This window comes from Ochlerotatus camptorhynchus, unplaced genomic scaffold (genome assembly GCF_037179485.1).
Source record: "Ochlerotatus camptorhynchus isolate MF236.1 unplaced genomic scaffold, CSIRO-AGI_Acam_v1.1 ptg000250l, whole genome shotgun sequence".
NCBI classification, from domain to species: domain Eukaryota; kingdom Metazoa; phylum Arthropoda; class Insecta; order Diptera; family Culicidae; genus Ochlerotatus; species Ochlerotatus camptorhynchus.
This window is the reverse complement of record NW_027040740.1, coordinates 1,604,751-1,627,757: the sequence shown is the minus strand read 5'-3', so window position 1 is coordinate 1,627,757 and position 23,007 is coordinate 1,604,751. Positions and strand designations below refer to the sequence as shown.

General features: G+C 39.0%; 2 protein-coding genes across 2 annotated transcripts in view; one reads left to right on the top strand and one right to left on the bottom strand.

Moving 5' to 3' along the window:
* Positions 1-590: 590 nt before the first annotated feature.
* LOC135704900 (cytokine receptor-like) overlaps positions 591-23,007 on the bottom strand; it is a 45,252-nt gene continuing 22,835 nt past the window's right edge. Inside the window, exons 4-10 of the mRNA XM_065226441.1 lie at positions 8,960-9,114; positions 7,623-8,539; positions 5,682-6,433; positions 4,431-5,614; positions 1,188-1,370; positions 758-863; positions 591-703 (exon numbers count right to left, since the gene is read on the bottom strand). Of these exons, the coding sequence (XP_065082513.1) occupies positions 654-703; positions 758-863; positions 1,188-1,370; positions 4,431-5,614; positions 5,682-6,433; positions 7,623-8,539; positions 8,960-9,114 (3,347 nt within the window). The 3' untranslated portion in view covers positions 591-653. The remainder of the gene's footprint in view (positions 704-757; positions 864-1,187; positions 1,371-4,430; positions 5,615-5,681; positions 6,434-7,622; positions 8,540-8,959; positions 9,115-23,007) is intronic.
* On the top strand, positions 16,311-20,275 carry LOC135704865 (uncharacterized). Its single transcript, XM_065226380.1, has 6 exons — positions 16,311-16,431; positions 16,494-16,621; positions 16,677-16,988; positions 17,621-17,819; positions 17,881-18,222; positions 18,346-20,275. Exons 1-6 carry the CDS (start codon positions 16,311-16,313, stop codon positions 18,822-18,824), a joined length of 1,581 nt encoding a protein of 526 aa, XP_065082452.1. The 3' UTR covers positions 18,825-20,275.

Sequence of the window (23,007 nt, the reverse complement as noted above, 5' to 3'; positions counted from 1 at the left end):
AGAAAAGTTTCTTTTTTAAATTTCAAAAAATAAAGAGCATTCCATCCAAGCCCATTCCGGGGACAATGTGTCAGATAGCCATGAAAATATGATGAACAGTCTCCTGCTGTAAATTCACGAATTTTGATACCCATATTGCATGGGTTTCGTCCCAAACACTTCTATGGCCACTAGAGGCACTACGGAAACCTGTGCCGGAATGGCCGTTCCGGGGAGAAACCTTAAACTGGTCCTCAAGTAAGCTGAAATTGTTTCTTGAAGGAGATTCTGATACTTCAATATCGATTCCTTCGAAATTCTAGTGAAAGTGGCAAGAAAATGTTTAGTTCTGGAACATTATACAGGAATCCGGATTTCCGGGAACCAGACTATTCAGGATGGACATTGTTGTCCTGAATCCTATGGTGCCAAAAGATTCAAAATCGATCAAAATTGGCAGCAGTAGCAAGTATTTCAATTTGTGGGTACCCGGGTACCCTTGTCGAGCTCCTAAAGTTGTTTTGCTGTCGGATCACATAACGGTTAAGACAATATCAAATAAACAAATTGGAAAAAAGACCTTGTGATATTTCAAAGAGTGGCTCATCATCCAGCGGCACAACAATATATTGTTCACTACATTTTGACAGACTTAGATCAAACATTGACATAATTTACTGCATTTTTAGCCCATAATCAGAGAGTTGTTTGTGTGTAACATATCCTAGAATAAAAAAAGCATTATTTTGTGTTAACGTCTAAAGAAAAATAAAATTACCAGAAATTCCATCGGCATCTGTAGACACAATAATCGATGTTTTTGAAAGGCTCGGATTTCTCATTGCTGTAAATGCACTTGGCTGCATATAATTGGACGTTGCAGGCTATTAGAAGCAATATTTGGAAATTAAAAATATTAAAAATAAAAATTAAAGTCTGTACCAGAAATATAAGGAAGCTGATATGCAGAAATTCAAGAACGTAAGTGGAGATGTATCAGCCTATTACCGAAGACATCTTTTTCCTAAAGAGTTTTGATGAATTTTCAATTTATTCGGAAGTAGAACGTTTTTTTTTAGGAAGAATACTCAATCAAAACGGACTTTTGCCCCAAAATTTAAGCTTAACAATAGGGCAAACATGTCATTGTTATTTTTTCTATTGATCATTAAGTAATAGCATGATTAATTTATCCTTTTCTCACATACCTTTGCTAAGGGTGCTTGAACATATCCATTTGTGCTTGGCTTCGCTACAGGTGCTAGAACGTATCCTGTTGACGGCAAACTTAAAACATTATCTTTATTTACATTTGTCTTCATATCCAATGCACCAGCGCTGGTTGATAGTACTGGCTGGCACAAGTCAAGTTCTGCAGGTAAGTTGTATTGCTGAAAATAGAGAATATTCATCATGATTCGAACATACAGGCATACAGAAAAATAAAAATAGGGAAGATCCAGAAATGACGTAGCATTTTAGGGTGACCAGCCATGTAGAAAAATATGCTACAAGCGGGAGGGGGACCAAAGTTGATGCTTCGCGAAACGTAAATAAACGTTAAACGTACTTATTAATGGGTATTTTCAACTTAGCGTGCATATGGCTGGTCACCTTAAATGGTTACATCATTTCTGTATAGCAGAATTGTACACTCTAAAAATTCTTCATTTTGATGCTACATGGAAAATCACGCAACCCTTGAAACATACTTTTTCAGTCACGTAAAATCTACGCGATATCACGTAAATGCCAAATGAAATTTTACATGATTTTCACGTCCGTAATGCTAGGCGAATTTGACGTCAGTGGTATGTGATGAACATGTATGAAAAAATTAATGTGATTCAATATGGCGGTGATGCACTTTTGGTATCAGATGTTTGTGTTGTATATTTTTTGTTTATTAATAATTGATGAGTACTTGTTGAATTAAGTAAGTAATATTGCTTAGCTAATTACACACACTTTGATTATTATTGGCAGGTCGTTGAATGTTTATACAAATAAGGCCTGCCCTAATAAACAAATACCATACACGAAATGTATCCCGGATGGGTAAACTATCCCACAAATCGTTTGTATGATACCCCGAACGTCGTTAAGCTCTCTTTTATGGTTATTTGTATTAGGGTGGGTTATTACAAATAAGATGACCAGCAACCAATCTGTAAAAACACGAGACGCGGATCGTGTAAAATTGCAAATTTGTGTCCTGTCATTAGAGCTAGCATATGCTTATAGGGCATGAAATAATTATAATATTTACCATTGTAGCGAGTTTTAATAGGAATTTACCAATACTATCAACAAAAATCATGTAAATTTTACGTGAGAATACGGTACGCTTAAGGTGAATTAATCCAGCGTTCACAAATCATAGACACTTGCACTGCAACTTCGAGTTTTCTCGGGCGTTATGCGATACCAAGTGTGTGTAATTTGCATCAAGCAATTTTGTTATTGTATGTTTTCCGGTAGCAGATAATTGAACCCTGGAACATGCGAAGAGCCCGGGCTTCAGGTTCGTAACACTTTAATCCAATGGTGATTGGATACATCCACTTGTTAATCACGTACTTAACTTTTACATAAAAAGAAGGAAGGACGAAAGCTATGTATGTTTTCACGAAACTCGAACGTGAAATATTCTTTGAGTGTATGAAAATATCGTATATGGCAACAGACAAACAGACGTACGTTAAGGCTATAATAGCTGATATCAATTAATATAGGCAGTCTGCAATGCGCACTCATATATCAAATTTTCACCGGAAATCATAGGTATCACTCTTGATATCAAGATAGCATATATAACGTGATATCAGCTATAGTTTTAACGTATAACTCTAGAGGTTTGTTAAATCGACGTTCAAATCTAGTAAAACAAATAATCTGAGAAAATGGAATGGGGCTACCCTACCCTGTTTGCCATAAAGTCATTTGGCGTAAAGTCGTTTGGCATAACACAATGGAAGTGTTTAAATTTTAATGCGGTTTAATAACGCAAGACTAGACACATAATACCACAGACAAACAGACATAACACATTGAATATTTCTCATTGTTTAACATCGTCGCTTAAACATTAGCGTCATCTGTTGAGTACACTGTGGTGGGTAGTACGCTGAACAGATGGCGGTAGTGTGTAAACGTCAAACGCAAGGAAAATGACTATGCGCGCCACAGGTGGCGGTACTACGAACTACGATACTTTTAAATTGACCGTTAAATGCTTGTTTGATGAACAACTTGCGAGTGTTATGTCTGTTTGTCTATGATAATACCATTTAGTTAGGAGTCAAATTAAAAATAATCAATTTTTATTTCATTGGTTGCGCGATATAAGAGGAGCAGTGAGAAAGCACCAATAGTTACTGCAACAATAAAACTCGAAAAAACAGCTCATATTTGAAAGAAGGGAAAATCTCTATTAAAAGTACGCCAGAGAGATGGAAGTGTCATTGTAGCTATTTATCAAATGCTGTAGTGGAAGTGAGTAGTATTGTTTATGTTATTTTTGCATCTGGAAGAGATGTTGATATTGTTATGCCAAACGTCCATTATACCAAACGACGTTCCCCCAATGGAGTGAATAAAATAGTTTACTTTACTTTCCCTATAAGAAAAGCACGGAAGGGTTTACTTTACTATCTTTATGGGGCGTTTACACTTATGCTATTTCACTAGCGCTAATGAACCAGCTGCTATCAAAAAAAGGTCACCAGCATAATGCAAACAGGGCATCAGCGTCTACCAGCATGAGATTTCAGGAGCAACTGAAATTCGTGTTAGTTGGCTAGTACAAATTAGTTGGTAGCAAATCCGCACAGATGTAAACACCCCATTATTCATACGGCCCTAAGAGGAAGAGGAGACAACTGGCTTCTTTTTGTCTGTGACGTATTGTTCTTCTCTTGCGGAAACGACCATGCAAAAACTATTTCATAATGGGCGAGGCAGTCGACTGTTCAAATACAAGATAATAGATTCCCTGTTGTAAAAATTTTTGCGTTTCTATACGTTCGTACAACCAATCAGGCGCTGGTTCGCGTTGGTTCATAAAATTCCCCCGAATGGCTTCTCTTCCTCTTAAATAGGCCTTTCACGATTGTTTTTATTTGCAATAATCGTTTTGTCAATACATTCTATATTGACGTCAATACATCGGTATTGACGTTATATTTCCGAATTCACATCATCAATATTACTGTCAATAATTTCCCTTCGCGTTAATGTACAGCCCAACAAGCTGTGAAAAAGTGCATCCAGCGAATACGTTGCGGCAAAGTGGCAGCCAAATCTATTGTCTAACTGTCAAATTTGCCGCAACGGATCAACAACGGATGCAATGTGCGTGGGCCTTTTTACGTCTGTTTGTTTGCGGTCACATTGCAACAATTTGTGATTCGTTGGAAATATTAAAAATTGTTCAAATAAACTATACGTACAGTTTTGTAATCATCTGATAACGATAATAAATCTACGTCATGTGCTGCACCGTCCTCATGGTCCAGGTTCTCCTCAGTTGAGCCAATGCTAGTAGAATCATCCAGAGCGTGCAGATTGTTCTCGATATGTCGATGATGTGGGGAATAAGGAAGCAGAGTGTCGTCTGCCGCTTTTCCCAAAAGCTCATTTAAGTTATCATTGCCACCAAAACCTCCGTGATCTTTGAAAGCTTCCGATTTTTCCGATATAACAATGTCATTCAATGCGTCTGGTAAAACGACTTTGATGTTTTTAATTTGTTTCATTTTCTTCAAGCTCATGTATGTGCATATCACAAGGCTAATGATTCCAAAAAATGTAACGAGTGTTAGGAAAATTATAGCCTTTGTGTTGCCGGGACCGTAGTTACACCAATGCGTTAACGGTTTAGACCATTCGCCGTGAAGTATAGTGGCAAACTGATCTATTTTTATCCAGTCTATAAAAGGTTCTCTATGCCCATTAAGCTCACATTCTACCCCACTGGGGTATGCGTGGTAATTGTATGTATTAGGCACTCCATGCTTTGAGTAATACGTATACTTTTGATCGCAAGCTAGTTTGTTCCATTCTGTATAGTTAGGCGCATGGGGACTCAAGATGACATTCACGGCGCGAACAGAGAACTCATACTTGTCGGTCCGATTGGAATCTCCTGATCCCAATTGACAGATAGAGCGTTTTAAACTACACCTGGTGCCCTGCACGCGTGTGATTATAGCTGCATCTTCAGTTTGCGTATTTGTTTTTATCTTGAGCTCATAATATTCTATGCATCCTGCTTTTCGTTCTGGCGGTTGCCATAGTAAAGATAATCGTGTACTATTTGAATCCATAGATCCAGGTTGCTGAATAATGCCAGGTGTTCCAATCTCGGTTGTTACGTCCACTGAATTGGAGTTATTGGAATATCCTATTGTATAAGCTCGGACAATGATTTTGTAATTCGTAAATGACTCAAGATTACGCAAGGTGTACGTCACATCATCGGTATAGTTTTCAGTGTAAACCTTTGTATGCAAATGGTTATACCACACTTCGTAGTTCATTTTACCGCCATTTATTTGACGCGGTGGATCCCAATGCAGTGTTACCGAGTCATTTCGTACTTCTTTATACATCAAATTTCGTGGCGGAGATGGTGCTGTAGAAGGAAAAAAGGAAATTAACAAGAACTATGAAAATCCTGCTTTTTGCTATTGTATGCTTACCAGCTTCCAGTGTTGTGTTTAACAGTGGGTCACTCCTCGGACCAATTCGAGTTTTTGAATACATAGCTATTTGAATCTTGTAGGTGACGTATGGTTTCAAGCTGCTTATTCTGTGTGATGTAGTTCCGGTTATATTGAGAGATTCTTCTGGAACCTTACAGCTCTGATTACGAGGGGAACTGATCGGACAATAGATTATGCTGTAACCCTCGACAATTGCATTATCTCCACATTCCAATTTCCATTCCAGATCAATATAGGTAGACTGCATGGCAGGAATCCAAATAGTCTTCAATTTCCCAATATCATTTTTTTGAGTGGCCGTACACGAGGCCCATACCATTCCAGATGACAATTCACCGAAATTTGCTGCGACGGCGAAATTGAGCGTAGAACTCACATTATTTAGTTCATAGCTATTTCTGGTACCACCGATTTTATCAAAGTTAATAGAGCCATTGCAATCATTAGGAGAATTGCTGCTTGAATTGCACCAAAATACTGTATACGAAGTAACTCTGGTTGCATGCTCTGTGACTGGCTTCCACGACAGAAGGTATTTGCCTGCATCTGACAAAAGTTTGGTTATCTCTGGTTTGGGTGCCCGATGCTGCCTACTTGGTATGAAGAGTTTACTAGAGTCCAACGAATCGCCTTCGCTATTAGAACTTCGTATGGTGAACGTATAGTTGCCATCAGTCATATTCCTGAATTGAACCATAGAGCTTCCATTACGTCCTTCAGTGACGTTGCTGGAATAAACAGAAATTGAAATTATTGCCCGATAGTTGCCACTACCTTAATTTTTTGGTTGCTTCATAAATTGCTTTACCCAGTTACTTTTTTCTACCACCTCACAGATAATTATAGCGTGCAGAATCATGAAGGCCTAACGATTATCCTTATAGATTTTTATTGCCGAGTTGGTGCCTTTACATCACTGTATTGGAAAAATTTCGGAAAAATGCTTCATCAAACTGTGAACTGCAAAGTTCAAGGAAATTAATTGGGATTTTTGTTAAAAACATTTCCAAGATTGGACACTCACGAATAACATCTCAAAAAGGTGAAAATTGGTCAAATTTGCGATAAGTGAATTTTAACCTAGGAGTATCTTGAAAATAACAACTTTCGGCAATTTAAGCACCAAAACCTTTTTTGTTGTAAATTTAATGTGTTTTAATAATAACACCATTACGAAGATTTTTTTTTTATTAGAGTGACTTTCAGCCACTGGCTGGTTCGTCACTTGAAAAGCGATAGAATTACTTGAGATCGGTGTTAAGGCGGATCATCCCATCTTCTGGTGCCATTTACATCTCATTTTTGCTATGATTATCGTTAAACTTGACAACACGGTTGTCAAATGATTATATCAAATTATGTTTTCATACACTACTCGGTTAGTTTTTTTTTAAACACGAGCAGTTCTTTCGAAACTTTAGACTTTTTCTGAATTCTAGTATTTGAATGTTTGCTAGAATCTAATATCAGATATTTTAACATTTCAGAAATTGCATGAGTTTTCTACAAAGTTATAAAAACTGGTTTAGATTATTTTCAAACGATTCGGCCTTAGCGGCGTCGGTGGTGTAGCGGTAACCCCAGCAGGCCTGGGTTCAATCCCAGTCGGCGCCGCCGGGATGTTCTGAGGCATAACATCTCTGATCACGGAAGTAAAGCAGTTGGTCCCCGGTTCATGAGTTCATGAGTCGATAGGTAGGGTCCAGGTGTGGGAGCTGCCTCCTTGGCGTCGGTAGCATTGGTGCTCAGCACGGAAAACAAGATCGACTTAAAACAAATCAAGGAAAAAAAAAACGATTCGGCCTTGTGACGTCGGGCAAGAGACATTCGGGCAAATGTTATAGAATACATTGCAGATAGGCCATTATGATTTTGTACGCTAGAATTCAATTAAAACTTAAGAAACGTTACAATTACCTGATGGGAAATCCATTTCTAGTGATTTCTGTTATTTTGTATCGAAATCCAGTTGCCGAGTTGTGTTTACTTCTTGGAATTTCTCGCCAATAAACGAATATGTCGTTGTACACGTTGATTTCAAATCCTCCGATGACCACTTCCGGTGGGTTATCGGGCCTCCTAGGCAATGTCGTAAACAAACAACTAGTGTAATTTGACCACATTTCTTCGATATTTTCAGCACTTTCCGTTTTCATCCTGATTCTCACGTCGTAAGTGGTATCGGCAAACTCAAGATTCTCGACAGGTAGCTCGTAGCTAGTCAATGACGTCGAAATTTTGCTTGTGTTGATCGGTTTCCAGACTGCGTGATCAAAACTAGATAAGATTTTGATTTGGAAAATGAATTTACGTTTGAATGTTTGCAGTTTGTAAGATATAGCCCAATGCAGAATCGCACTGCTGGATGTGATATTTGTGGCCTGGCACTCCAAGGGTGCTTCTGGTATGACGTTATCGAAGTTGTTGATGGTATAGTTTTCTTTGTTTATGCCGAAAGTGTTATTTGACACCAGTACGAAATAATATAACTCGTGCGATTGTCGATAGGACGAGTCTAGATCTATAGAACATTTCCACGTGTTATTGAATTGACCTTCCAATGGGCAACTGTATTCTACGTAGTCACGGTCACGGTCGAAGCTGAAACTCAGATCATATTGGGTAGGTATCGGATTGTATGGTTGCTCAAATGAGCAATTCATTTTCTGCCAATTTTCAGAGCGACATTTGAAATTGGTGACATTGTACGGCTTATATCCAATAAAAACACTCCGCATATCAACACCTTTTGTATGGTTCAGCTTACATATATATTGAAGGTAATTTACCGACGCATTATGGACACTTAGCTGTATAGTAGTTTCATTTACTATCTGTAAAATAAAGTGAGAAACTTTCGATAAGTTTTTTTTACTTAGTTAACTGCCTACGGACATTTAAATTGAAGCAAAGCTTACAGCAGTTTTTCGCATTAACAGTAACGACCCAATTTTGTCAGCCCGTTTTGAAAATGCTTGTACAAAACTCATGCGCTTTTTCAGTGATCTTAATGCACCAAAGTATACTTTAAACATCCATCTTGAAGATTAATGAGAAAGATTTGGAATTACGGTTATGTGGAATTATCGAAGGATAAAGTCTGATGCGTGAAGGGGTTGGCAAAATCGGGTCATTACTGACAAAATTAGAATGGTATTTTATTGATATCTTTACTGCGCTTTGGTTAACATAGGAAAAGTCATATTACTTTTTTTTGTATTTCAATGTTTCAAATGTCAAGACGATAAACTTACCTGCACATATTCTTGTGGCACTGGTGTATCTTTGATGTAAAACATAAGATCATTGCTGTTGAATTTTTCGGTCTCTGGATCTGAGCGATTCAGTGTACAACTTATTTCGTAGGATTGATTCACCAGTCGATAAATAACAGCTTGTGGTGAAATCCCTACAACACATAATAATAATTATTACTATTCATGAAAAAGTTAATAATTAAACAAATAAATCTATGTACAAAAAATTAATTCCTGTCTGTCTGTCTGACCCTTATAGACTAAGAAACTACTGAACCGATAAGCGTGAAAATTTGTATGCAGGAGTTTTTGGGGCAGGGAAGGGTTCTTATGATAGTTCGAGACCCCTCCCCCTCTGTAAGGGGGGGGCTCCCATACAAATGAAACAGAAATGTCTGCAAAACTCGAGAACTAATCAAGCAAATGGAACCAAATTTGGCATGTGGAGGTCATAGAGGACCCCTTAGATAAGAGAGGGGGGGGGGGGCTACGTACAATATAGCATGTTTTTATTTTATTTGGCACATAAACTCAAGCTAATTTTGAATGCCGAGCAAGGCCGGGCACATTCAGCTAGTAACAGATAAAATTAAAATAGATATTATGTAAGAGCGAACCCTAATAAAAAATTACCATAAACGAACGATAACCCAAATGGATGATAGCCCGAACACGTCGTTAAGCAAATTAAAGGGTGATACGGTCAAAATTTGGTCAATATCAACTTGACGTATTTCTTTCAATTTTGCATTTAAAAAACCTGAACACCCCTCATTTTGAAGGTGTGTGTGTGTAGAATGTTGCTCCTATTTTGATTTTGGAATTCACTCTTCAGTTGTCAAAATGCCGTCCAAGCAAGAAGAGCAGCGTATCACAATTTTGCTCGCGCATCGCGAAAATCCGAGCTACTCGCACGCAAAGTTGGCAAAATCGCTAAAAGTTGCCAAATCAACCGTTACAAATGTAATTAAAGTGTTTGGGGAACGTTTGTCGACAGCCAGGAAGTCTGGATCGAGGGGAAATCGAAAACCGGAAGCCGCTGAGACGACAAAGAGAGTTGCCGGTAGTTTCAAGCGAAACCCTAACCTCTCTCTCCGAGATGCCGCAAATAAGCTGGGTGTATCGTCTACAACCGTGCATCGAGCCTAAAAACGAGCCGGACTATCGACTTACAAGAAGGTAGTGACTCCAAATCGCGATGATAAACAAAATACGACGGCCAAAGCGCGATCCCGGAGGCTGTACACGACGATGCTGACGAAGTTTGACTGCGTGGTAATGGACGACGAAACCTACGTCAAAGCCGACTACACGCAGCTTCCGGGACAGGAGTTTTATACGGCAAAAGGAAGGGGAAAGGTAGCAGATGTTTTCAAGCACATGAAACTGTCAAAGTTCGCAAAGAAATATCTGGTTTGGCAAGCCATCTGTACCTGTGGCTTGAAAAGCAGCATTTTCATAGCTTCCGGGACTGTCAACCAAGAAATTTACGTGAAATAAACGTCTGCTGCCTTTCCTGAAGAAACACGGTTGTTCCGTACTGTTTTGGCCGGATTTGGCATCTTGCCATTACGGTAAAAAGGCCATGGAGTGGTACGCCGCCAACAACGTGCAGGTGGTTCCCAAGGACAAGAACCCTCCCAACACGCCAGAGCTCCGCCCAATTGAGAAATACTGGGCTATTGTCAAGCGGAACCTAAAGAAGACCAAAAAACTGCTAAGGGCGAGCAGCAGTTCAAGGCAAACTGGCTTTCTGCGGCGAAGAAGGTGGACAAGGTGGCTGTACAAAATCTGATGGCAGGGGTCAAGCGTAAGGCCCGGCAATTCGGATTTGGAAAAGCGGAAGCCTAACTGAATATTTTTCCTGAATTTTATACTAATTGAACTTGAAAAAGAAATTTAATTTGATTTTTTAAATAAACGATTTCACCGATTTACACGCGTTTTCCCTTGACCAAATTTTGACCGTATCACCCTTTAATCATAACATTTTTTTTTAGGGAAGACAACATATCAAGAAGACTGGCAATATTGCCTGAATCCAAGCGGCAGGCACAGTAACGCTACGCGCTAGTGAAGGTGGAAGCAACGTATAGAAAAATGAGCAAATACACAAACCTTTCTTCTGAGGATAGAACCTTTGCTATCCAATTCCTTTAAGCGGCAGATGACGCGATTGTGCCTGTCTCATACCAGTCGTTTGATAAAATGGGAGAGTTGCCAGTCTTCTTGATATGTTGTCCTCGGTAAGAGGGAGAACCTAGTTGAGGACTCAACACTATTTGAAAAAGCTCTATGGTACTGATTTTTTCTAAAAATGTAAAGTAGCGTTTTATTTGTGGCGATTAGCTAACCGATTAGAAAGTAAACCCTTTCAAAACTTTTCATGTTATACTTTTTACAGAGCTCAACTTCAAATTAAACTTTATTAAATATATTATAATTTAGATATTATTTTATTACACGTAACTTATTGTTGCTGATGCCATTAAATGCATTCGGTTATGAAAAAAATAAAATTGAATGTACACAAAGAACAGTAACTTGAGGGTAGACGTACAAGTCCATTTGGGACGTCAGATTTTTTTTAAATCTTTATTTGAGAGATTTTTAGCCGAAGGCTAGTTCATCTCTTAGGAATGCCAGAAGAAAAACTACCCTAAATCAATAAAATTATGTAATTTAACTTAATATCCCAAAACTTCAAAAACTCTTAATGAAAAAAATCTACTATATGATCAATAATATTTTTAAAATGACAGGTTCACAGTAAAAATCATAAGTGATATTAGACTGATGCAAATTTAACGATAACGACTCGAGACAAAGAGGCGCGCAGCGGGCAAGATGGACAGCGACTTGCGGAGCCTTCGAAGACAGTGTTGCTAGCTACATGCAGCCATGGATCGAGTGGGATTGAGACGACTTCTGTGTACAACAAAGGACACCTTAATCTGAATCGTAAGGTACTGCAAAAGGCTTGATGCAAAAAAGTGCAACATAATGCTGATATAACGGAAGATGCATACATGTCGTAGCATTTTAGGGTGACTAGCCATGTATAAAAATGCGCTACAAGAGGAAAGGATTTGAGTGTTCACTCGGCTGTCGACAGAAGCAGGCCAGTCTCGATGTGTGTCACGCGATCGTCTGTTTACGTTTCGTGATGAGTGTGTGAGTGATGACCATGTTTTGCGTCTATTAGTACAATGGAAGCGCTCTGCCCCCCGTTGGCGATACTGCCATACAATGAAACCACTGGAAGCGGATTCCGTTCTGATTGAGGAGGCTTATTGGAGAGCGGAAAATGAAATGTTTATTGTGTTGTACCTTTTGACTATAGTTTTACGATGTTGTGTATAGTGAATAAGAATCCTCGGTAAAGTTAATTAAATTGAGCCTTATCAAATAAATTAATAACAAAAAAAGAGGAAGGGGACCAAAGTTGGTGATGAAACGGAAACAAACGTTAACGTTTAAGTTTGATGAAGCACCAACGTTGGACCCCCTTCCCTTTGTTAAGGTTTTTTTGTACATGGCTGTTCACTAGGGTGTTTCATTTTGAAAAAAGTGATAAATTTTTGATAGGCCACCCTCCAGTTCGATTCATAGCCCCAAAATATGAACCTGTGCAAAAAATGGTAAAGATTGATGAAGGTTTAGAGGTCGCGCCAATGATTTGGATTTTGTATGGAGATTTTGGTGAATTAGTATGGGAAATTATTGATTTTCGTTTACATTGCTCTAACTTTGGTTGTAGTTGTCCAAACGTTGAAAAAAAAAAATATGTGGTTGTCATGACAATGATCAACAAGCCTGTTGTTGTTGCGATGAAATTGGCGTTGTTGCCTTGTACATATTCATCTGTCAATTTACCCTATTTTGCCATTTTTTCACATTTTTATAATTCTTGATACGCTGCAAAACTGAGCGTAGCAACTGTAGGCTTTTTGTTTATTGCCATAGCAATAACATACTAAATTTTTTCGACATTTGGACAAGTAGAAGCAAAGTTATAGCGATATAAGCGATTTTTTAAATTCTTCCATAGTAATTCCCATACAAATTTCAAATCATTGGCGCGACCTCTAAACCTTCATCAATCTTTACCAATTTTTGCACAGGTTCATATTTTGGGGCTATGAATCGAACTGGAGGGTGGCCCATCAGAAATTCATCACTTTTTTCAGAATGAAGCACCCTACTGTTCACCCTAAAATGCTACATCATTTATGCATCTTCCTTAAGACTAATATATTAATTGAATGTCGTATATCAGCCTTATATTGAAAAAAAGGCATTATCAGGCTATTAACGGACTTGGTGTTTACTTGGTTTATGCTTTTTTTGGCCTTCGCAAGTCATATGATAACAAAACACTACCAGCTGAAATATGCACAGTAGGGTGGTTCAATAGGCGATAGGAAAGTTTGTGAGCTGCAACTTTGAGGAAGACCTTTTTTTATAAATTGAGTACGAAACTGAGAATATACTGATTTATGTTGCAATGTATTTATTTATCCATAAATTGAATTAAAATGCGTAAATAAGAATTTCTGAAATCGATTCATTATTCCACTTAACTGAAAATGTAGTAAACATCGTTTTTTTTACGTAGAGCTACGTCTTTGTCAACTATACTGGGGTGCAATCAAAAAATATGTGTGGTGAAATAGTGTTAGGTTTTGAATTAAATGAAATAAAAATCCAAATACGCCAATCGATAGCAGATAACATTACAAATATGATGAAATAAATATTTTTTTATTCAATGTTCCATACAATATTTTTAAAAAATGGGCAAATGATATTTTCTCTCTGTTCTTATGATATACACGTTTTTCCCAAACCCAGTCGTCATAATCGAGTACCACTTTGTTGCACATCATTCTGCTTGAACCTGAAAAGATATAAAACAACACTGCTGTCGTGCCTCTGCTCATAGGAACAACATCTGCTGCCGAATGCTACCCAGTTTCCAGCTGAAAATGGTTGAAGCATTGGGAGTGGAAGTCTTCACACCCGTCGGCCCCGTCACCATCATTGCGCCCGAAACAAGCAAACGCCAGGGATGGATCCGCGGCAGACCTGCGGAGGGATATTGTCAGAATAACACCACACCGTAGAAAATTCATCATCGCTGGCGAACTGAACGCCAAACATCAAGCTTGGGGCAACCAAAGGCGGAATCAAAACGGCACCATTCTGAACGACGACGTGCAAGAGGCTCACTACACCATCCTGGTGCTGAACACTCTCACTGGCTGAGTCGGTCCGGCTTACACTCCACCATCGACATCTTCGTCAGCAACATGGGAGACAACATCTCGCAACCTGTGACCCACCAGGAGCTGAGTTCGGACCACTATCCGGTGGTGGCCGAAGTGGGCTCATCCGTAAACCGATTCCAAGCTTCCCGACGCAACTATCATCGTGTCTGTTGGGATCAGTTCCAACACTGTGTCGACTCCACTGTCGACTACGGTGTCCTTCCGGAGACGCTCGAACACATTGACAGGAGTCTGCATTCCATCGAGGAGGCGATACCCCGGGCCAGGGAGCAACACGTGCCAGTATCCAGACAGGTGAGCAATACTCCGAACCTTGATAGATCTACCAAAGTCGGAAAAAAAACTCACATGATTACCAACCGCATCCGGGAGCTACGAGTCGAACGATGCAAGACAATCTTGAACTTCCTTAAGCGAAAAAAAATATCCGGTAATCCTGTTCACCGACGAGAGAATGTTTACCGACGATCCCGTATCAAATTCCAGAACCGACCGGTATATTAGTTCTCTTCCGGTAAAAGACGTGGCCAACGAGCACAATAACGTGTATCTGACCAAGCATCCTGCTAGCGTTATGGTGTTTGGATTGGTGGCTTCCGATGGCAAAAAAATGGACCCAATGTTCATTCCAGAAGGCGACAAGGTCAACACGGAGGTCTACATCGGGATTTTAAGTAAGTATGTTCTTCCGTGGATCAAAGACCAGTACGGTCCGAAGCCAAATGTTGTATTTCAACAAGATGGGGCTCCATGCCACACCTCGAACCGCACTCAATATGGCGCGTCATGAAGGCCAAGGCCTCTTCTAAACGCCACCCGAGTACAGCAAGCCTCAGACAAACATTGACCCGTACCTGGAGAGAAATGGATCCAGACTACATTATTAGAACCTGCCGTGCATTCCGGAAGCGTGTTGAGGCCGTAATTGCAGCAAGTGGAAACTCGATCGATGATTAACATAGTTTAAGACTCTGAGAAACATCCCCCTTTGAATAAATAAAAAAAAAACTGGAAAACGAAATGTTTGAGATTTTTTTAAATTTTGACATTGCTCAATGGTGCAAACATTATCACGCATACGTTTTTTTTTTCTTCCTTTATTTAGGAGATTTTTAGCCGTAGGTTAGTTCATCTCCGCAAAGGGTGGGAAGCCCTAAAAAGAGGTCCCCCAGCCACATTGCTTGAGTATCATGCTACTTCAACCTTTGATAATCTACTTAGCTAAAACATTTAAACTGCTAGTACAATAACACAGTAAACAGCATACGAAAAATGCAGACTAAAAGGATACAAAAAAAAGAACAAAATATAAAATGAACAAAAAAAACCAATAACAAAACATAGGTCCACTGTAGGAGGTCCTTGGGGGCACCGTCCAGTGGGGGGATGTCCGGACGGCCAAAAGAATCGATGGTGCTAAATCCTGCAGTATAGCTTCGCCGCCTTCAAAAAGCGCAGTACAGCTGCTTGAGTTGAGGGCACGTCTGCTAGCGTGTCCCGTACGCTGGCAGGCAGACCGTGGAGGCAACGAAGGTGCTCGAATTGTGGACATACGCATAACACGTGCTCCACCGTCGAAGGAATATGGCAGAATTCACAGGTCTTCCTGAAGGATCCTCCGCTTAAATCTTGTAAGATTAGGGAGTGTCCTGTCCGGAGTTTCGAAAAAATCCTCTAATCTCGCAGGTTTGCAAGGTCTGTCCACTTTCCGATGTCACCTTTAATTTTTCTAATAAATGGAAGTCTGGCACTGGACCATTCCGTTGCCCACGCTGTCCGCACTGCACGGAAATAAATGGTGGGTTATTGAAATAACTATTTCGATAGTTGATATCTTTAATAAACCTATGCTTGATTCAATCACAAATTTTGTTTATTTTAAAACCACCTCTTAATTGAGTCAAACATATTTTATAGTTAAAATTGCTATAATTTTTGCACATCTGTCATAGGGTTGAAGCAAACCTAAAATGTTATTATTCCAACCCGAGAGTATGCTTGATTCAACTATACAAAATGTGAAAACAACAACCTGATATTTTGCGTTGATTTTCATCATGGCGTCCGAGGAAGAAACACATCAGGAAGAATTTGTTGCTGAGTTTGTGGTGGACGATGAATTGCTGGAGATTTATAAATCGTTTGAATTAACGGATGTAGCAATTGAGCAATTTGTTAGTAAGTATTTCTATGTAATATTTAATTAAATCATCGTACTGACAAATTATGTTTCTTTGCAGTAAATGGCTACGACGTTCACGCTCTACAGGTAATAGAGCGTGAGGAAGTAGAAGCTCTACTACCACCGCCATTACTAGCCGACAGAACGAGGTGCATCGACGGGTTAAACAAGTGGCGTTGCTCTATGGTAACATGCAAATTATATCACTAACATAAATAAACTAATATTAAAATTCCCATAGGGTTTACCTCCAGTAACAACTCCATTAAAAATCATCAATCCATCAGCAACGAGCAGCTTCGATCCTTCAAAAACCACGCTGAGAAATCTGCCACGAAGTCAGTGGACTTCGTTGGCACTGATCAATAGGTCCAAGAAAGGAAGGCTAATATTGGAAAATTTTAATTCGACCAAAATTCTATCAAGGAAGGATCGCACTTTCATCACTCATCTTATTATCGATGAATTCGTCGACGATTTTGGAAAATTAACACGCGAGGAGTTAGGGTTGCGATCGGACGAGTTGAAACTTTTGTTTTCGACAGTGGAAAAGGTAATTCTTTGAGATTATACCATTGTAAACATTAACAACTTGAAAGTTAGCACACTAAACGAGTAGCAGTTCCCTATTTATGGGTAAAGGCTCAAGCGCAGTGTGTGCGGAAACGGGACGGAAACGGAAAGTTTGACAGTCGTCACAAATGACATCAAGATGCCTAACCGAAGTTGATTTGGTTCTAACTAGTTTTCAATCCGACAAGCAGGCTTAAGGCCGGCGCACAATGGATAAGTTTTCGGGTTTTTTGACAGTTAACCCATGCATTATCTGTCAAAAAAACCGAAAACTTATGCATTGTGTGCCAGCCTTTACTCAGATCGGGCTTTTTCGCTTCCGCTGCCGCTCCGCTTCTGCTGTCATTGCGCTTGGACCTTAACTGTTACTTATTAATGTTAAAATAAAATGCTAAATTATGTATCATATAAATTATATAGTATATTAATAATGAGTAGGTCCCCTTTTATTGAAAATGGGTGAAATTTTACCCATAATGGGTATTTTTTTCATACCGTGTTTTGCTTTGCTGTGATGTGATGAAAAGATTAAAAACATTGTCAATGGCCTGTTGAATGTATATATTATTTATTCGTGTAAATATGGTAACATAAATATTGTTTTCATTCCAGCATGTGTGGTATCAACCAGCATCTTATCGTGATAACGACGGCAAGAGAATCAAACTTGGACGTGTAGCTAAAGGTTGCCTGTTTGACCGCAATCACAACTATCGCGGATCCAAAACACCTGCTCCGGCATCGATCGCTTCAGACGAACATCCATCAAGCGGGACTCAATCATTAGTTGATGTAATCACATTGGAAGCAGGTAGCTACTACATTTATTTGGCGTTGCAAACAAAGATTTGATTTATTTATATTCGTTCTAGTGGCGACGTATCAAGAAACAAAAAATTGGTTCCGGCATCATCACGGCGAGTGGGAAGATATTAAGAAGCGCTGGCAGGAAACTAATGCTGTTCGCTTGCATGAAATCAGCAGATTGAAATCCGTCACTTACCAGAAGGTACTGGATGAATACCCGGTGCTGAGAAATAGCAGTGGCTATCAGTTGGTAAAGCTAGACTTCGCTTTCAAGTACTCAACGAAATGTAACCTATTGTTCAGCAATTTCGCTTCTTTTCGTACATGCGCTGAAATCGTATTTTGTAACGAGGTACCTGAGCAAGGAAAAGCACTTTGGACACTGCTGAATGAAGAACTAACAGAAGGTAAAGTAATTCTTGGTATACGGTATCTTACCATACGAGTTTACTTCAACACTTTAAATCATGAACATATCTGCAGGAAGTTATAAAACAATGTTTTTTTTTTGTTTTTTTTTTCATCAACAGATTCGCGAGATTGCATCACCACATTGCTTCTATTGATCATTTGGCCTAGTAAGTTTACACGTCTACCCAACGGAAAGAAATGGAAACCATCGTTACTGGAGAGTCGTGAAAGCAGCATCTTGCACTTAAGGACGCTAGCAGATTATGAAACAGAACTTGCTAGGCTTAGTCGACAAAATCATCAAAGAGGTTTACCAGATTATCCAGTGGTCGTAGTAGTTGGTGATACAATTAATCACATCAACCAGTTTTTCGTAAGCTATAAAGACATAGCTTATAAAGCGGAAACCTTCCTCAAAGCACTTGACGTTACATTCAAAATTTACAAGGCATACGAGATAGATTTCCCCAGCGAATCAACTGGCCCGTGGAATTTCATTGCACATTCGTTGTACCACTTCGAACCACCAGAAGACGGAAACAAAGCAAGGATCTTAACTCTAGCTGCAACTCTCCGTAACCAGCAATCGGCACAATGATTGTGTGCTTCATTTCCGGTTGCCGATGGAAGACTACATGCCCATCACTTTTCGGAACTCACCTCCGCAGAGTCCATGAGCCCATCGATGTCTATTGCTGCACTGTTTCAAATTGCGGAAGACGATTTAGTGTCAGATGCTCTTATATTTCTCATATCAAGAAACACATTCGAAACAACCATGCTGCAGATAACCTTTGTAACGAAGATAGGTTTGATTCGGAAGATCATGTGTTACCATCCGTACCACATCACAAATTGTCAAATGAAAACGGTAGTATAGAAGTACATAGAGAAAGTATAGCAAATGTTGAAGACGATCAGTTTATCCAAGTTGAAAACATTGAAGCACAACAGTTAATCAACCTAGAGAAAATCTCATCAGAAATTAGTCGTTTAAGCATTGGTTTTAACTTAAAGTGGTTAAATAAGGATACGGTACCTCGGAAGTTGGTATTTCAGTTTCAAGATGATGTACGAAGAAATGTATTGAATCCCATTAATGAAATTGTAGGAGTAATGACTGATGTCGGTTTAATTTCACGTTCTGGTAGTACCGTATTAAAATCTGTATTTTCAGTGATCAACAATTCACAGACCGAGTACAAATTTATACGAGACCTCAAAGAAATAGGCTTGTACGAAGAACCGGTGTATTTTAGTATAAGTAACGAACTGAAACCAGCTGTAATACATCAAAACTTAGAAATGGTCGAAGATGATGTAAAGGGTGTTTTAATGCCTATAAAGTTCCAACTACGCAAATACTTAGAATCGGAAAATGTAATCGATCTATTGATTGGATGTCTAAAATCATCTGATGATGGAGTAATCAGGTCTTTAGTAGATGGCACCATTTGGCAGAAGAAAATACAAGGACTAGAAAGTAAGTTGATCGTTCCAATCAATATATTTTTTGACGATTTTACTACAAGCGACACAGTTTCTCCTCATGCCAGTAACACTAAAATATGTGGAATTTATCATTACATACCTTGTTTACCACCATATATTCTGTCACGACTTGTTAATATTCTAACGACTGGTTATGTTATGTCTGGAGATAGGAAACATTTTGGCAATGAACGGACGCTGCTTAAACTAGTTGAAACATTAAGTGAATTAGAAAACACTGGAATTACCGTCCGATACAAAGGAAACGAGATAACTGCTTATTTCAAGCTAGGTTTCATAACTGGTGATAATCTAGGATTGAGTGAGATACTAAATCTAGTTGAGTCACCTACTGCCAATTATTACTGTCGTATGTGTACCAGAACTAGGAGTGAGAGAGAAATCGACAGCAAAGAATATGTAGATTCTCTTAGATCTGAAGAGATGTATGAAGAGCATGTGCAAGTGAATGATATGTCTAAAACAGGTGTAAAAGACAGGTGCATCCTAAATCGCATTCCATCATTCCACGTGGCTTTAAATGTGTACTTTGATGTAATGCACGACGTACCTGAAGGGATATGTCTTTATGATTTATCGCATTGCTTGAACTATTTTGTATACAAACAAAAATACTTCACATTAGATGATTTAAATTGCCGGAAAAATCTTTTTGTTTATGGCCACTTGAATTCATCTAACATTCCGGATGATATAAAAGATACAAATCTCATTAAACAAAAGATTCGAATGACTGCAAGTGAAGTAATAACACTGATGCGTTTTTTACCGTTGTTCATTGGTAAACTCATTCCGATAGGCGATCCAGTATGGATACATTTTTGCAGCCTGCTAAAAATTTTTGATTTAGTTATGCTGCAAGATTTTCCTATTGAATTGATTCAAGAACTTAAGGAAGTGGTTGAGTTTCACCATACACAGTACGTCGCATTATTTAAGGACTCTTTAAAACCCAAACACCATAATTTGGTACACTACGCCACAGCAATATCAAAATCTGGTAGTTTACGTCGACAATGGGGAATGCGATGTGAAGCTAAGCACAAACAAGCTAAACAATATACACTGGAGTCGCTTTTTACGCGGGTGATACGTCCCGCGTAAAAAAAAACCGCGTAAAAAAAACCGCGTAAATTCCGGAATCCGCGTAAAAAAAAACCGCGTAAATTCCGAAATCCGCGTAAAAAAAAACCGAGTAAAAAAAGACCGTGTAAGGAAAAACCGCGTAAAAAGCGATATACCGCGTAAATTCAGAAATCCGCGTAAAAAAAAACCAAAATCCGCGTAAAAAAAAACCGCGTAAATTCCGGAATCCGCGTAAAAAAAACCGCGTAAATTCCGAAATCCGCGTAAAAAAAAACCGCGTAAAAAAAAACCGTGTAAAAAAAAACCGCGTAAAAAGCGACTCCAGTGTACTAGAGTAAATTATAACAAACGCAATATTTGCTCTTCTTTGATTACTAAGGCTAGTTTCAAATTCGCTAATGATTTATTTAGCAACGCATTCGTAACACCTTTACACGAGATCAAGGAAGAACATATACTTAGCTTAAAAATTCCAGATGAGTATAATATCCTGATGAAATACGAAGAATGTAATGTTGAAGATAGGATGCATCTTATTTCGCAATTTAGTAAACATGGCTCAAGCTATGAACGTGGTACAATTTTTTGCATTAAACATAAACTACTAAGAAACATTTACGAAATTGAATCAATAATTATAAAAAATAACGACGAGTTAATTTTACTATGCTATGCATATAATTCCATTTTATTTGACGAACATTTGCAATCATACGAATTGAAGCGTGCTAGTGTTATAAGTGTTGTTTATAATATGTTGAAATTAGATTCAAAACCGATTAACATACATTATGTAAATGAGAAGCCCTATTTCCGAATGTGTAACATTGTTGAACTTAACAGTATTATTATTAAAACATTGAAAATGTAAAAAAATCTCTAAATAAATAAAATTATTGTTATGTAATAACAACTTATGAGTAGAATATAATTGCACTATTGTAATTAGCCATCAAGAGTTGTTTAGCTATCCTTGAATATCTTCCAGGATAGTTATATAATATTGATCTAATATTACAAAAGTGCAATTGGTTCTTGTGCATGATTTTTGTTCCATTTAAACGGTTTCGAAACGGAAAACCTAATTAAGAAAATAAATTGAACTGACCCCAAAGCATGTTCGAATCAACTATTTTGATTCAGTTGGTATAACAATAATCATGGTTGATTTTACTGGCACTGTAAAAGAACTGTCAAAATATCAACCATCAACTATTTTAGTAGAACCATTTTATTGTTGTTTCAACCATATTTACCAAAGTTGGATCAAGCCTACTATTTAGTTATTTCAACTTGAATTATGATTGTAACAATCATGCATATGGGTTATCCAAAAATCAATGCTAAAATATAGTTGATTGTAGCTGAAATATGGTTGATTGGACTATACTTTTTTCTCCGTGTGTGCAAGTGATCCATCTCTTCACGTCCTGCAACGGTACCTTGTGCGAGTACCGAGGACCCGATGGGCCTGACCCGGCTAGGTTGTCCGCCTCGATGTTCCCTGGGATCTCGGAGTGTCCGGAAATCCATGCGTGTAGTGTTTACATGTTTACATGTAGTGTTTGGTGGCGCAACTTTCAAGATGCCCTGGATCAAGGGGTGGACCGGAACCTCCGACGTAAGGGCCTGAATAACACTTTAGGAGTCCAACAGGATCAGGATTGGCCGATCCACAGGAACCGTGACGGCATGAAGAATAGCCGCTGCTTCTGCCGAGAACACCGAACATTGTTTTGGCAGACTTCTACTCGTTGGGGAAATGTCACCAGCGATTACAATTCCGACTCCACCTCTAGATCTTGACCCGTCCGTGTAACGATGCATGTTGTTTGGGTACAATCCGGTCAGCTCTGCTACCGATCTCTTAAGGGCTACGGAATGGTCCCCGGCTCTGAACTTCTCCTTTATCCGGCTGTCGATGTTTGGTGCGGGAGATTGCCAACTTATCTCCGTACCAGTGAATCTTGGCCACTGGGGGGAACTCTGCGTTGGCGATTGTACGGAGAACTCTGTCTCCCTCGCGGAGGAGGCAGATTCTGTCATTTCCAGCGGTATTTGCTGAAAATGCAGCGGCTTTGTTGGCAATGGCTGCGTAGAAGCGGTACCGGAAAGGGAGAGTGCCGGCTTCGTCACAGCTACCATCGGCCCCGCATACGGTATATGCATATGTACATCATAGA